Consider the following 16,984-nt stretch of genomic DNA (forward strand, 5'->3'; position numbering starts at 1 on the left):
ATGCCCAAAGGAAAGGAAGAAACGGAACATGGATAAAACATAAAATTGTGGGATCTTTATTACGAACGAAAAAAATCCCATGTTATGAATATTGCTCTGTACATTTATGGTGATAGAAAAAATGAATGGGAATGTTTAAATTGTTTGAAATCTGTACAGCAAACTGTTATTGAGGGAGAAGACGAAGCTACCGTGATGATTAAAGGATGAAAAGCTGACCCCTTTGATATGCATCTGCCCTTCACTGCATCACCTCAAGCTTGCTTGTCGTTTCTTCTGTGAGGGAAACAAGCTTGCTTGTTTTGTTCCCAAAGAAGTACTACGCTAAATGATGGTGTGGTACTAACTCTATGTTCTCTGTATGAACAGTCCCGATTTCACGCTTGAGAGCTATAATCTCAGACTTCTCTTTAAACTCTATTTCCCTTCTTCTCTCTATGAAAAAAACTCAACTAATTATTACTGAGAATTTAAGTCTAAATCAATGCATGGATAATAGAGTTATAAGGTACTCACTGTGTCAAAATAAGTTTCGTATATAGAGAGACTATCAATTGCGTCGTAGTTTGCCTTCACCCCAATAAACTGACTACATAATTGAGCACAACCAGCCTCTGGCCACCGGCAGCCTCCATCTCTTGAGCGTGAAGGGCATATAGCATCACACACTCGATCGAGTGGATTGTTGGAAACAACATCATCTGTCACTGCTGAAATGGAAATTGATAGATCTGAACTGTATTGATGCTGGACAATACCATCAGATTCTCTTTTTGAGTGAGAAAACACAGATTCCTGTGTGATTCCCATAGGGTTGGTCTCGATATCAACAGTAGTGTCACCACCACCAGCAAAATGAACTTTGCATCCCAATGACTGTATGGCTCGCTTTATGGCTGCACTTTCCTTGCTCGCCCTCTTAGCCAATGCCATAGCAGAGCTACTGAGTCGCTTCTCATTCTGTAATTCTGCAGATAATGATTCCATGGCATTTGTGGTTTCTTTAGCTTTCTTCTCTGCTCCTTCTTTTGCCTGGTCAGTTAAGTGACAGAGTCAATGAAAAAGCAGACTAAGCTGCAAACCAAATAGAAGAAAGAAAGAAGAAGAAGAAGAAGAAGAAGAAAAAGAATAGAAAAGAAACAAAAAAATTGAAAAAATATACTATACCCTGATCAGTCAGACAGGGGCAAACTAAATAGGACTACATGACTCCAAAGGATCGTATTTTTATGAGAACATTGTATTGGTTCAGTAGCAAGAAAGTGGTTCATTACCTTCTGTAGTTCAGAGAATTTTAAAGACATAATCCGGCATTGAGCTTCAAGCTCCCCAGCTTCGGCTTCTGAAGGACAAGCCCACCGAAGATGGAACTGGGGCCATAGAGTCGGGGCTAAAGCTGCTGCTGGAGGTAACAATGGGCCATTATGTTTAAGAGGACTATAAAAAAGGTTATAGTGCACATGAGACCTTCCCTCTGAAGAACGCAAATCAGCCAAATAAGCCCACAAGCATCCACAAGATTCAGAGACACCAACTAGCTGCCTTTCCTTCTCACTGAAAATTTAGACTAACACTAAGAAAGAGAAATTTTGATGTTTCCACAATAATTGGAGTTGACAGGACAGGTCCCATTATGTGCTAGAGTGATTAGAGTAAACAGGACATGGTGAGGGTTCTCTGCACGCAATACCCTAATGTTCAGCATTTATGCATAAAGTTGCCCCTTGGTCTGTCTTCAACAGGAACCAAGTTTTAGTCCAACCTAAGAGGTAGTCAATAAGTAAAATGAACGGGCTGACAAGAAAACATGCATGATCAAAAAGATCATAAATTTGGGGGTAATCACTTTTTACACTGAGGAACTGCTACTTTTATGAGAAGGAGAAGAATTGACTGCTTTAACTTCACTTAGGAAAGAAGAAACTGCATGCTCTAATGAAATGTTCTAAAACCAAATGCCACAAATAAGACAAATTCCTACACAGATGCACTACCATGCTTCAGACAAAGCTACATGATTGTCTCTATTTCTAGGAAGATGAAGGGATTTCTATCAGAAATCATCCAACGGATGACACTGCATTGCCACAAATATGCAACAAACAGATGTCATATATGCATCTGAGAAGATGCAACAATGTCATTAATCATTTTGGTAGAATAAATCAGCATGGTGCCACTATGGGAATTATATTTGCTGTAACCCATTTCAGGACATTGATACCACTTTCATTTTTTAAATTTATCAAGCTTCTCTATATCCAAAGAACATGATCAAAGTACAGATGATCTGTTAGACTTTAAGATTAAAGGAAATGAAGTAGCTCTTCTTTATTCTAGTTTCTGGTTCATGCAAAGATTTGCTGAATCCATGTTTGTCTTGAGATATTCTGAATTTTCAGCTTCCAATCCAGTATGGAGATTGAAATTAAAATTTCTTGTATCTAAATTAATTATATCACCTTCTAATCCATGTAGTACGGACAAATCAAGTAAAGGCATGCCAGAAGCCACAGGCCTTAATCTATTTAAGATATCCCTATCCAGAAGTTAAAAGTAATAAGAGAAAAGGAATCACCTATTGCAGAAGAAGTTACCAAAACGACATGAAAGCACAGAGTCCAATAAGTCCACCAGGAAAGCCTAAGCCATCAAACAATACACTAGTCAGAAAAAAGTGAGATGAAGCCAGTTTCTTCAACTCATTTGATCTCAACAGCTAACTTCTAATGCACGCAAGGATGAGTATCATAAGAGAAGAAAATCACACATACCGAGGAGAACTCAAAAGCAAAGGGATACATCCGCAATAATTGTGAAACACAATCAATCCACTGCAGAACACATTAACTATTTTTAGAACTTAGCAAAGACCATCTTACACAAAAGATTCTCAAGTTCACTTGGATTGAAATATAATATTGGACATTCAAACAAATAGGGTGTTGTCACTATTATCACTATTATTTAGGCTTTTTTAAGTGGACTTCCTTAACAATACTCCTGCCTTCACATCTCTAGCTTACAACACCAGTATAAGGTAAAAAAAAAATTGAACACATTTGGCACATAAATGCAGCGTTAAACCTAAGTATCTAAAATTTCTCTCTTCTTTATCACAAACACAGAGACTATCTATTCATGCATCTAGATCTTCAAAACAATCTCAATATGCGTCAGGCTCAATGCAAATCATATGGTAATCCCCAATCCCCTATGATTTTGGGTTGCCAAAAATAATCATGATAACCAGTTGGTACCTAATTCCTAAAATCCAGTGTATTAGGGCATGCATAAAATAACAGTAACCTGCAAAAATATAGGAGAATATTGGTTCTGTGCATGAGAAGAACTAGGAGCTTGAGGTGCGAATGATCCTGATGACTGTCGCATGGGTGATGATGGAAAACTCCCAACTGAAGATTGCCTGGATAAATCAAGAGGCTTATCACTACATCCAGATACAGTTGGCATTCCCATTCGCTCTTCAAATGGATGACCAAATGCTAGCCAGTCTTTTTCAATGAGCGCCTGCATTGAATTAAGATATTCCAGAAAGTAAAATTTCACATCCAGGGATAAAGAAAGCTATTTTATCTGGAGGGGCATAAAAATCCTTTTCATATTATAGTAACAGTAACATGAGAGAAATATGTGTACACTCGTAAGCACAACAGCTTAAGCATATACAAAGAACAATACACAACCAACAAAGGAGTCTTACAGTGGAAGAAAATACCTGAAACCCAGTGAATGTCCGATAGTAAGGGTCAAGCAACAAATTAGCAAGTGAAATCAGCTGACTAGTTCTATCCCATCCATCGCTAGACAAAAGAATGAAAGACAAGAACTCAGCTCATGCAGAAGCTCAGAAAGAAAGCACGAAATTGAAAACAGAAAAGAAAGGTAGCTTTTTTCTGATAGCAAATTTTGCTAATTAATGAAAATATGTATAATGACAAATTATTCAACTGAAATGCTTGCTAGATGATTCAGCTATGCAATTTTTTCTGCTCTGTTGAAAAGCAGAACAAATGTGGGCCAGGAGTCTGGTAGTAGGCAGATGACTCGCCAAGTTCACAAATAAAACCAAGATCTGCTGGGCAATGAGACCCAGGCTTTTCTGCTAATCAGTATGTGAAGCTCAATCCATGTGATTACACAAAGAAGAAAGGTAGATGTAAGATCTATTGGTAGAGCACCTGATTCAGATTTGAAGTTGATGTATGGAATTAACAAGTAAGAAAGCTTGATTTAGATTTGAAGTCCATGTATGGAAATAATAAGCACTTTTCTTTTAGATTATGCATAATGAATAGAAACTAAAATAGATTGACAGAATATGAAATAGAATTTACAAACCAAAAGGACAAAAAGAGGGTATGTAGAATGCAGAACATTAAAAATCTTCAGATTTCATCGCTGTGGCAACAGAAAAGAAAAGATTCTGCCAGTTGTTACAAAGATTAATACAACGTATAAAGTCAAGATATCTGACCTGCAATGTACAAGTACTGATGCTGATTCCAAAGCAACACGAGCAGCAATCCAAGCTGAACCAGCCAAAACACTTTGGACATGTATTAACCAACCACTGTCACCAAGGGTTGCCACAGAAGCAGACATACTGCTGAGATTGCCTCCACCCCAGGTCCAGCCACCATGTCTCTGTAAATGAAAAATGGCATGAACAAATAGAGATATTAACACCTACTACAAACACTGCTTTTTTGCTGAAGTTCAGTAAGAAAGCATAGGAAACATAACAAATGCAAAGCTTGTGAACCCATATTGTGAAAATATCTTTACTTAGCCTTCAAAGTGTTTTAGAACTATTAGGCTTCAAAGTGAATTAATTGAAAAAATCCCAACTAAAGATGAGGAGCATATTTAAGTACCTTTTTTACTATAGATAAAATCATTGATGCACCAATGTCAAGATAAAGGTTTACATTGGCTCATGCGCATCATTAGACAAGCACACAAGGCATGAGGATGCCAGCGCATTGAATAAGGTGAACAGGATGGTGTCTCCAATATATGTTGCCATATAGATAGATGGATACAATCGATGCTTTTCCAATTGAGGATGCATTCACAATAGCACAGGAAATGAACATGAAAACTCTAGTCTTTAACCCAGAGCCTCAAACAACAGCCCATTCACAAGGGTTGTTCCAATCATTTGGTAATGGTAAAATAGGGAACTGTACTGCACAGTCATGCATTTCATCTGATTATTTGTTTATATATCTGATGTTATTCAAGGACAGGTTACTTGATTATGTTTACATGTAACTCGAAAAATGGAGAGATGCACGTTTCACTCGCACAAAATAATACATCATCATTTTCTTAAATTGTATTTAATAGAAAAAAAAAAAAGAAAAAAAGAACTGCTTATTACTACTGATGTTAATTTACTAGTTTTCCACAGGTAAAGGTGCCTGATTTTAAATTCTTGATGTTTACAAACTAACCAAGAGTGATAATTTTCCGTCTGATGAAGTGGAGCCGTGAGTATCCAAGTAGTCCCTAAGCCGAGAAAGACTCTCACGCATAGCATGTATGTTGTCTATCCCAAAGAAAACTACCTGACACCAGATTAAAAATAAAAAAGGAAAGGAATATGACATCAATGAAAATGAGGTATCAAAGCTGATGACTACTAGAGATACATAAAACAGCTCAAACCTCGGATTGAAAATAGTGAGATGGTGATTCTGAGCCACCTCCCATAGCCACATTTGCTAAAGCATTTTTTCTAGGTCTTGCGTCAGCAATATATAACTTCCTGAAAAGAAAACACAAGATTTGGCATTTTCTATAGGCCTTGATTCAGCAATATATAACTTCCTGAAATGAGGGGAAAGCAAAAGCAGGAAGAGGACAAGTAGGAAAAAAAAATTATATATATATTTTACGAACATTCATTTACAAAAGCCACAGCGCGATAAAGAATAAGCAAATAAAAGAAATGCAAACATCAAATCTAAAGAAATAATGGGTTTAATTCTTAGCATAACTTGTATGTCACAATGTCAAGCAATGAACATAGGTGTATCATTGTGGATTAACAAAATTACAGTTCTCATTTTTATCAACAGAGAAATTAGAATTACAGGACAACAAAGACCCCAGAGAAAAATGCTCATTCATCCAGACATGCAGTGTGGAAATTCTGCACCATTGACAACAAATAATGAATAAAAGTATTTCCCATCTCAAGAAGGAAATGTATATCCCAACATACCCGACAGCAAGTAACGAGTGGTCAAAGTTTAAACACTAGGCTGGATAGTCACCTGCTTTAACCATCTAAGCTATGGGGCCCAAATCTATTCTAGTGAGTACCTTAAAAGAAAACTTTTTTTTTCTCCAGACATTTTCAGATAAGACACGAACTGGAACCTTGCAACTGTGTGGACAGTGCATTTCAAGATGTACAACAAAAGAGAAGCAATTTCATGATTCAGGTTGTGGAAAAGACGACTTTTTCTTTTTTCATGTTGAAAAAGTAATGAAAAAGGATTTAGTTAATAGCTGAGAATGAGTTTTATTGCTTCAAAACTAGGTAGACTGATACATAATTACATTTCAAACTAAGGTATAATACAAGGTATAAAGAATAATACAAGTCAAGTTAATGCATAAAATAAGGAAACAGCACACACATGAAATATCCAAAACAATGAGACAACTTGACCAAAACAAAAGGGAAATGATTTGAATAACCCTACCTCCGCCCCTTTTTATCACCACCAAGTTGAGAGCAAAGTGCTGCGACAAGCTTTTCATCTGTGTTGCTGCAGACAAATATATTGATGTGAATCTGACATTATATTGAGCAAAAGATGGCAAACAAAAAATTTAGTTCACATTCCAAAACCTCAACAGATAAGATATCAATGGATCCCAGTAACAGAAAAAAATAACAGGTGTAACATAAAAGAATCAAAATGGACTGGAACTTTTTTGGAATTATTGGGGCCATGATTCAATAATCATGCCAGTGATGGATTCTATGACAGTAATTGCAGCCATCATGGCAGTTGCACTTCAAAAAAAACTTTGTTTTAGCTTGGCAAAACTTTGTTAAGCATCAAGTTTAGGAAGTTAAATGCTAAAATTTTGACCATCTAAGAGGATAACAAGACATATCTTTCATGAAGCTTAAATATCTCTATTCATGTTAAATATTAGAAATTCCATCTGTACTGAAATTATTTGGAATTTCACTGAATAAAAACACATTGCTAAAATTGTCATCAATTGTGCATGTGTTGGCCGTCACTGTTTCTTAATACCAGTGAAGGCATGCATGCAACACAGGTAGATTTCAGACCATAATCCTGGCATGTGTCTACAATGAGTATAATTTTTGTGGAGCAACGTGTTTGAGTTCATTGAAGGGAAATTAAGCAGGTAGATCAACCTACCTCCTCATATTCATCATTAGACCAACTAAGGGTTGAGATGAACGTGCAAGGACTGCTCCAGTTCCTATAATGCCACATATGTAGAGGCATCAGAATGGAAATCAAGATAGACAAAATAACTAAAATTTCACCTTTTTCATACCAGGATGACACCAAGAAACTACAGGCAAGCGACCCTTGGAACGAAAGCTGGATGCATGGACCACTTCTTCATCACTAGCAACCAGACAGTTACTAGTTTTAGAGTTCAGGCAAGAGTAAGCCCAAACAAAAATTATTTTCGAGTCAAACTAGAAGGATTTCAACATGTTTTCATCCCCCTCAGCCCCCCCTTTTCCACTTTAAAGTGCAGTAAGAATCTAAATGTTTTTACCTGATGGATTTTGGAACAATTAAGGCAAAAGGGTAGCTCGGGCACATTATGTAGTTGGAATTTACATTACTGATTCTCCACAACTCATTAGACAGTGTATATGACCCTTTGTCGATCATATCTATTGATGCACTACAAAAGCCTTTTCCAAGAAGACGGAAGCACTCATTCAACAAGCGCACTTTTGGGTTAGCATTAGTAAATTTGGACGGTCCACAGCTAAAAGCATAAAGATCCCAGGGTCTTGATGGTTTTGTGCACCTTAATAACCCATCATATATAGCCCGTCTCTGCATAATAAAAAAAAAAGTTAAGACAAATATCAGCTCATGGCAGGTGTGATGACCCAGTTCACCATTTTGAGCTCATTCAATCAACAAAAGCTATATCTTTCCTCGGTTAATTTATAATTTAAACCCTCAAAATCATAAACTTCATATTTTTTTACAACATATATCTTACAAGTGAAAGAAATTTCAATTTGTAAGTGATCATAGTTAGCAAATAAAGAGCTAAAGAAAGAAGAGTTAACCTGCTTTGTTTTGGGCCGGAAACCAAAAACAATAATTCTCATATCTCTCCCTGCAAAATATAAGAACCAATAATTCCATGAGAATTCTAAAGAGAGTATCATCAAAATAACAGTCAGCAACAATATACAAGAGGAAGAAAGCAAAAGCAACCAATAGCAGATAGCAAAACTCCGTGACATTGTTCCTGTAATTATGCATAACTTCAAAAAAATCTACCTGTTCAGAAATAAAGAGATTGCAAACCTCGTGCCTTAATGCAATCCATATGCTCAAAGTTAATCTATCAAACTAGACAACATCTATAAACTTCCTTTCTGGCAACTACCATCACCTTAACAGCTAAGTTACCCTTGCTCCAGAATCTACCATCATCTCCCGAGTATTATTATCATAAATGCAATTTATTACTTGAATTTGAATCATCAAAGCCAAAGAAGAGTAATTTTATAACTCAACACGAATGTCAAATCTGTTCCGAAGTTCTATCTTTTCAAACACAAACTACAAATTGATTGTAAATCCCACAAAAAGAGTAAGCTGGTGAAGAAGTTAAGAGATGGTAAAACAAACACATCGAAGGTGTTACGCGTACCAATGACTTGGAGAAGACGCTGCGATGGGGTCTTCTCAGCTTGACGAGGGGCTGATTGATTTTTTACAACCTGCATACATTCCATAGGGCAACAAATAAAAACATGCAAAAACTTCATTACCAGTAAACATGTATTATGGGTGGGCAAGCCAAAACAATCTCATATCCATTAACCTAACCAAATGCTAATCAAAACAAAAGAATAATAATAGAGAAAATTTTATGGCACAGAGAAAGTTTAGCGCATGATAAAACAGAATGGTGTAATGGATCCATGTTGCTGACTCCAAGTAGTTTGGGGTTAAGGCTTAAATTGAATTATAAAAGATAAGAGTTGAGACAGGTTGTCATTTCAGATAATTTGTGTACAATCTGTCAATCTATATGATTCCTGCACAAAATGAAACAAGGTAGCAGACAACCTATTATCCTAGCATTGTTTTGCCCCCATTTTCTGTTTGCATGCCATTGCATGGTCTGCATATAACAGATAAAGAATATCTTTCAGAGGCATCCTGTCAAGGATCAGATCACCTTTGCATATAAAGTGAAGCACGTGACATGTATATATGCAAATTGATCTGACCAAGAGCATTGTTCTGGCATTCCCATATGACTGTAGCATGACATATTGACATGTGATCGACATCAGCTGAATATAAACAAACAAGAACTCAGAAATACGATTTAGAAATTAGTCAGCCTCCCATTCACCTGTTCTTGATCTCAACTCCACAAGTCCACATGCCTAGCTGTTCTCTTTCGCCCCCCCCCCCCGCCCCGCCCCGCCCCGCCCCGCCCCGCCCCGCCCCGCCCAATCATTGTGTTACTTTACCAATCACAGCAAAATGGAAAAAACTTTTATTGGAACAGGTTTTCTATGCCTAAACTTAACAAAACTTGACAAAACATTATTGCCTCAGTGCAAACATGAAAATCAGGAATAAAACACATTTATTAAGAGATGAATAGCTAAAGAAAATATGCTGCAAAATCAGAAACAGGAATTCTGCATTCCATTTGGGACAGGACAGCATTCAATTGCAAGGGTGAAGAAGTTGAAATACATGCATGAATTGATGGAGCAGTTCCACTCGGTTAATAGAGGAGAATGACAGCAGAGAATTTGAATAATTTCACCAAATAACATAGTTTGTATGACACACAAACAGTAACAAAATCTGTATCGACCCAGAATTTTAGATAAAAGAAATTTTTTGTAGCAACAATTAAGATCCCACATACACCAACAAGAATGAACTATCATCCAAGAAATTACATGCATCAACAACAAGAATTTTCCATACATAAATGTATCTTACAGGCTACAGAAATAAACAACTTTCTCACCAACAGTTACCATAAATAAGTGGAAGGAGTAGGAAAAAAAAATCCATAAGTTCAAGAAAAATAATTTACCATTTTGCTGAATTTCTCAATTGTTGCTAGCGGAATCGTTCCGAGTGCAATGATATTTTCTGTTCCCTCGCTCTTCTACAACAGAAGAACACATAAAGTGAGTATAATATTTGTGCATACACAACATCATTTTCAGTGAAGCAATAACAATTCCTTAGCTCGTCAAACATGCTTAAATAAACTGGGGCACGTTACCAAACTATGAATACAACACAAATTGAATACAGTACCATTCCATCATCTTACCATAGAATAAAGAAAAGGAGAGAACACTTCACTCACCAAGAAAATAAGACGCAAATTAGTCACTATCAAGGTACCTGCCTCATCAGTGTTAATAAGAACAACACCATGTCCCTGAAATCAAGATTCAATCCATTTAACAATAAGCAGGAAACGAAAGAGCTAAACAGTTAGAGCCTGAGCAGAAAGATTCACGTAAATAACCCTAGCCACTTACATTGTTCTAGTTTTATTTTTTTTATCCAATAGTAGTAATTTAACTATCACGAAAATCAATTGCAATCAAATTAGGGTTAGCTATAACGAATCAAATTCCTCGATTCCTCTCCTATACGCGTAATTTACATTCTATTCCTCAAAAAAATTGACTCTAAACAAGAATTAGGAATCAAGACTTTAAAGAAATAAAAAAAAGAAATCAAGGTTATAAAGAAGTCACAAGAAAAGAAAATCAAGATTTAATGAAATCGCAAAGAATAAAGAAGGAAACTTACCTCGACTACAGCACGCTCTGCCTCAAGCAAGCACTTATAATTAGCATGATGCGAAACCGAGCGTGACGCTGGATGCTGCACCTAAAAAAGATAGAACATAGTGAGTAATTTAAATCAAGAAAACAAATTTTAAGTTATCTGTATTGAAATTTGAGAGCGAGAAAATTTTGGACCTCAAGTTTGAACCAGTCGAGAGCGTCGTCCCAGCTACCGGTGCTTTCCATCCGCTCGATCTCGGCGGAGGAGTCACTCAGCGACGTTGATCGCCGTGACGCGGACATGCGGTGGGCCGTTAAGAAAGCGAGAATGCGTGTTGTGGAGAGAGTTGTTGAAAGAGACGTGGAAGTTTGGGCGTACTTACTGTTCAAAGTGAAATGTATTATCTCTGTTTGTTTTAGGTTTTTGGCTTTCTTGTAAAAAAAAAAAGAATTAATATATATGTAAGAAACATATACTTTACACTTTTTCTTTGGTTTATTTGAGAAATTATTAAAAAACATTTAGCGTTTTAGTTGTGAGGTGATGAAAATGATTGGGGTTTTTTTAGTAACTTTTTGTTATTTTCTAATGATATATTTTTAATTTTTTAAAAGCACTAAAATTCACTTAAAGATTATTATTTATTTTCTTATAAGTAAATAAAAAAGGCAGCTCCAATTTTTGTTAATCGTTTTTAAGCAATACCTTAACCCCCCCCCCCCCCGACATAAAGAAAAGCATAATTTTTCTTTTATTTTCTTAATGTTTACATGGATATTTCAAAGATTAAGAATATATTTACAAACATAATTTTTATTTAAAATTATTGTTTTAGTATTCTTAGATATTTTAATTCGTTTTATCAAAAATAAATTTTTATAAATAAAAAATATATATTATTTTAATATATAAAAAAAACATTTTAAGAAACAATTTTTACTATTCTAAACCTATCATCTTACATGGTTACATCACAAAAATATTTTTTTTTAAAAAAAAAGTGTTAATCTCTTTAATACTATTTGCACCAACTTTCTTTTATTTTTCAACTACTAAATAATAAAATTCATATTTATTATGGTATGATATATTGACTTGAAACTTGTACCCAGTTTCAAAACGTTTTAATAGTCAAATCTAAGTTTCCAGCTTAATTTATATAATCTATAACTTATGATGGGTTAACCAAACCTCTATAACACTCGATTATGTCAACAGGATTATTTTTTCTTTGTTTTTCTTCAAAATGGCGTTATTCTTGCCGTGTACTAACTCAACAAACCCACAATCTAGCCGAGTTAGATAACCATATAAACTCCCCCCACCCCCGATGGACTAGTGATCGGTATTTGAATTAAAAAAAATATATTAATTTAAAGTAAGAAAAATAAAAAAGAAATTAATTTTTTTAAAAAAACATTTTTAAACATGTTTTAAATCCAATACATTAGCATGCGTTGAGGTGAAAAATTAATCAGAAATTGCTTTTTGGAAAGGTGATTTACTCATCAACCTCGGAAGGCACGATATAGTTACATCCAGTGCAGTACTCCAGTCCAAGAAAAATGTGCTCAACCATCAATCCATTTACGATCCAAAACCTTGCGTGGTAAGTTTACAACTAATAAAGGTAGGTATTGCTGACAAGTATACACAAATTACAAATCATTCAATAGCAGCCTGATTAGTAAGGCTGAACTAGCTCTACGAGGGCGAGGATACAGGAACCACCACTTTCAATGGCTAACAGATGAAAACCTCCATTCACAAAAGAAAGAATAGAACTTGTATATTCAAGCTCCAACTACCTATTACCTTCAACTCACTAACCATACAATTTCGGCATTTTGGATGTCCAGGCATTTGGGATGTCCAGAGAGAATGCACGACGTTAATGTCCTCAGCAGAAAGAAAACGAATGATGTTACTAATATGCCCCATGGACATGCCGGGATCTTCATCCACGTCAAATCCTGTCAAACATGAGGTAACTGGATTGCACGGGTGATTGCCACAGCCTGGAAGAAAAGGTCACCTCTCCACCTCCAAGTATTCATCAAACATTATACTGCTAGCATCCTCCTGCAAGGCTTGTGCATTGAGTCCTCGCCCAAACCTCCAAATGTAATTCAGACCAACCAGAAGCTCAGTTATTGCTGCTTCTGTCTTTTCTTGATTGGCAAAGTAAAGGGTCTGTACCAGAAGCACGTTTGTCCTAGAAACGAAGGTTTGTTGCTCATAACTTCGCTCCGATTGCCATCTTATCATATTATGAGCAAGTGGAGCCAACCATTCTAATATTGATGCCATTGCCTCAGTCCACTCTCCTGCAAGCACGGTATCATAAACTGATGAACACAAGCTCTTGGAGTATGGCTTTAGCCTTTCCCTCAGAGCAGTTCTCACGCTTGCAGGCAACATATTGTACAGGTCATCTCTCGCATCATGGCCAATCAAGTGAGGAGATGCAGCTAGCTTCTCGATTACAACAATAACATTAGCATAGTGCAATGCTAAAGCAGCACCGCCAAGGGTTCCGGGGAGAGCTTGCAACAACTTACGCTGTGAACTGAAGATTGATGGACCGGTATGACTTGCACTTCCAGGAGGAAGATTGTCAGCATTACTTTCCTTGGCTCCGTTGAGGGTTCTGGAATGAACATCAGATGAATTTAAGTAGCAATTGGCGACAGGAGAAGTGTTTGAAGCTACCATGCATCCTTTAAAGGGTCCCACTTGAGTCAACCGATTTGGCTTCGAAGGCGGTTTCCTTCCCAGAAAGGCAGGTGATTGAGGAGCTCGCCAAAACTTCTTGCCAGCTTTAGCTATTCCAGAAATTGGGCCCGACTTAGTCGTTGCCCCCCCAAGTGGACCTGAGAAAAAGTTCACGTTCCTGTTCTTTCCAGAAATAGGGCCTGACTTTGTGATTGAGCAACCAAGAGGACCTGAATATGAATTATTTTTGTTCGATTTTGAAATTGGGCCAGAATTTGCAGTGAACTTACCAAGGGGGCCAGAAGAAAATCTAGGAAGAGTACTATCCTCAGATGGATGAACAGAAGACTGCAGCGATGCAGAAACTGACTGGCTTTGGTAAATATAGTCAGAATTCAGAGCTTTTGATTGCCCAGAGTATGCTGTTTGATTAATTCCAAACACATGACTGATTCTACTATATATAGTGAACAATGATCTTACTAAGAGGCGAACTGTATAATCATAAGTTCTATTCCAGAGTGAGATCTCCCTCAGATTTTTCACTTCCTGCTGCTTCCATACAAGCTTCTTCTGATAGTCAAGTAAATTATCTGGCTGAGGATTGCTGCCCTTCATTCTCCTCACAGTCTGTTCGAGATCAGCGAGCATTTCAATCTCTTGATACAAAGTAGCATTAACTGAAATAAAACGCTCCATCTTTTTAACTTTTTTGTCCATCTTCTTACAAGTAAATCCCCACCCATATGGGTCAGCGTGAATCTTGATCATTTCATCAAAGAGATGCTCAAAGCCCTTCAAACTAGGATCACTACATTTACTACCTAGTCTGGCCACAGGTTTTGCAACATGTACCATACTTTCCATCATCTCTAAACAAATCAAACGACCAATGAAATCATCATCCTCAGCTATAAGCTTTTTTATACCCTCAGAATTTGCGATCTCTTCTCTCAACCTAGCAACCTGCTTATCACTCAAAGACTGCCAAAGATGAACCAGCTTTGACATCAAGCTTGTAACTTCAAAGGCCAAAACTCCAACAACTGCCTTCTGAGGACCGGGTTCATGCTTCTGTGAAATCTTCCACAGACCACGAAACCACGTTTCAGCAACCATCTCTTTACCCCAGCAAGCCTGCAAGAAAAAAAAAATCAATAAGAATAAGGGACAAAAGCCAAAACTCACACCAAATCAATTGGTTTTATAGATAATATCTACCGATAAATCCTGATGGATCAATTCAATTAGTAGCTGGTAACAAAAACAAATTAACTTTTAGCAAACACTAACTCAAAAATTAATTGAAAACACTATTTTCTACGGACAAAAAAACAAAGAATTGAATCACTTACTCACTCAATGGCTTCTCGGAATTTTTTCTTCTTTCTCTAATCATGAATCTGAAAATTCCATTTTCTCTGAAACTAGTAAGCTTTAAACTTTATGCAAGCTGAAAGAAAAAAGGCAAATTAAACAACTTTTATCTTCTACAACTCTCCTTTAAATTTTATAGAATCCTCCTAACTCCTATTAATGAATCTCTCTCAAATTGGAAAATCTATAAATCATAAAAATTGAATTCAAGACCAGTAATTTAGTAGTGATCAGCAAAAAGAGGGTGGCAAAACTCACAAGAGCATCAAGCACTTCCACCGGGGGAAAAAAACGAACAAAAAATAGAAGCTTTTGCAAATTAAAAATACAAAAATCATAAACAAATATGACAATCTTAGCACAGAGCTACACCAAAGAAAAGAAACGAACTTTACAGCATCAACCTCAGCTTAAAACAAAAGAAAAGGAAAAACCCATCATCCAGACCAACCAAAATCTCAAAATTCAACAAGTCCACACTATAAAACTTAAAGAACTTAAATTTACACTCAAACACAAACATATCTACACTTTCTCCATCTGGGCCGATCAGAAAACACAAAACAAGAAATGCAAAGCATGCAGTACAATCAATTACAAAAAATGACTTACTGGTCACATGAAAAGAAGGACGTGGAGGAGAACTGGAGAAATAATATTGTAGAAGAAGAGAAAAAAGTGAGAGGAGGCAGCTAGGAGAGGGTAGTGAAATAAGGCTAGTTTAGAGATCACATGGAGCGGAAGAAAGAAAAGGAAAATAAAATTATAGAGTAGAGAGAGGGAGGGAGAGAGCAGAAAACGAGTGAAATTAAAAATTAAAAGCTCCCACTACAGATAATTATTATAATTTAGTGCTTCTTATCTTGACTATCTAATCCCTTGTCTATGTGTTATTTTCCTGTCTGCCCCTTGATTCTGGGTCTATTGCTGTTACTCCTGTCCTTGTGTCCGAAATAGGATTTCTTGAATACATGATTTTTTAGTAGTTTTATGTCTTAGGTTGACAATGACCTGGTTAATTTAGAATCTTTTTTTTTTTATTTGTTGTTCATGATTTTTTATTTATTTCGTTGGTTTTAGTTAGTTATATTAATATTAAATGTGATTATTCTGAAAATATAATTGTTTAGTAGGACAAATAATTAGCTAGTTTAGTGTTTTTTTATGTTGAGTACCATTTTTGTGTACAAAAGTAAATTGTTAAAATCCTCCCCGGTTGGATTTAAAGTGGGACTATCTCTATATTGATCGATACGTGGTTGATTTTTTAAGATTTTTTAAAAAAAAATTTAAAAAGTTAATATTAATGGTATTTCTATCGCTCTGTCAAACATTATGTAATAAAAGACAAGCTGTTTTTATTTTTTTAAGAAAATAGGTACAGGCAACAAAAAAAATATTGGCCCATAACCGCGAGCTTCCGTTGGTTATACCTGTATAGGCTTTGTTGGAACAAACATTTTGGGTTTTTTACCCTTTTTTTAATATAAAGTATTTATTTTATTTTATTTTATTTTTTAATATTGAACTAATGTTAAATTAATTTTAGTATTTTTTATCATATAATAAAATTTGAAATAATAATTTGAACGCAATGAAATTCATGACCGAATCGTAAGTTTGACGGGTTAGTTGTGTTTAACCTAGCATTTTTTTATATATATATGTGTGTGTTTTTTCTTTTGACATGCCCAATCAACAAGATGATACTAGAACAACCCATGTATGATTTAATTTGAAACTTGGGTTATGTAAAGAATTAGATCAAAAAAATCAAATTTAAACCATTATATTAAATGAATTTTCTATGATATTTTAAC

At 35.9% G+C, this 16,984-nt stretch overlaps 2 protein-coding genes across 6 annotated transcripts; both read right to left on the bottom strand.

Annotated features, from left to right (window-relative positions):
* Positions 1–33: 33 nt before the first annotated feature.
* Positions 34–11,494, bottom strand: LOC118059866 (phosphatidylinositol-3-phosphatase myotubularin-1). 3 transcript variants are annotated; one of them, XM_073412093.1, is made up of 20 exons: positions 11,267–11,494; positions 11,094–11,168; positions 10,639–10,713; positions 10,357–10,431; positions 8,938–9,007; positions 8,345–8,394; positions 7,813–8,102; positions 7,582–7,655; positions 7,440–7,503; positions 6,741–6,806; positions 5,695–5,794; positions 5,481–5,594; positions 4,499–4,668; positions 3,740–3,824; positions 3,310–3,531; positions 2,775–2,834; positions 2,579–2,643; positions 1,275–1,554; positions 517–1,032; positions 34–435 (listed from the first exon to the last, which is right to left on the bottom strand). In XM_073412093.1, the coding sequence occupies exons 1-20, from the start codon at positions 11,372–11,374 to the stop codon at positions 418–420; spliced, it is 2,577 nt and encodes an 858-aa protein (XP_073268194.1). In that variant the 5' UTR covers positions 11,375–11,494; the 3' UTR covers positions 34–417. The 3 variants fall into 3 exon arrangements, with proteins under 3 accessions (XP_073268194.1, XP_034928748.1, XP_073268193.1); XM_035072857.2 differs by having other exon boundaries at positions 10,357–10,428; positions 11,094–11,174; XM_073412092.1 differs by having other exon boundaries at positions 11,094–11,174.
* Positions 11,495–12,686: 1,192 nt separating this feature from the next.
* Positions 12,687–15,977, bottom strand: LOC118059869 (uncharacterized). 3 transcript variants are annotated; one of them, XM_073412030.1, is made up of 3 exons: positions 15,777–15,977; positions 15,147–15,240; positions 12,687–14,924 (listed from the first exon to the last, which is right to left on the bottom strand). In XM_073412030.1, exon 3 carries the CDS (start codon positions 14,904–14,906, stop codon positions 13,104–13,106), a length of 1,803 nt encoding a protein of 600 aa, XP_073268131.1. In that variant the 5' UTR covers positions 14,907–14,924; positions 15,147–15,240; positions 15,777–15,977; the 3' UTR covers positions 12,687–13,103. The 3 variants fall into 3 exon arrangements, with proteins under 3 accessions (XP_073268131.1, XP_034928751.1, XP_034928752.1); XM_035072860.2 differs by having other exon boundaries at positions 15,143–15,240; XM_035072861.2 differs by lacking the exon at positions 15,147–15,240 and having other exon boundaries at positions 15,777–15,976.
* Positions 15,978–16,984: the final 1,007 nt, after the last annotated feature.

This window comes from Populus alba, chromosome 10 (genome assembly GCF_005239225.2).
Source record: "Populus alba chromosome 10, ASM523922v2, whole genome shotgun sequence".
Lineage (NCBI taxonomy): Eukaryota > Viridiplantae > Streptophyta > Magnoliopsida > Malpighiales > Salicaceae > Populus > Populus alba.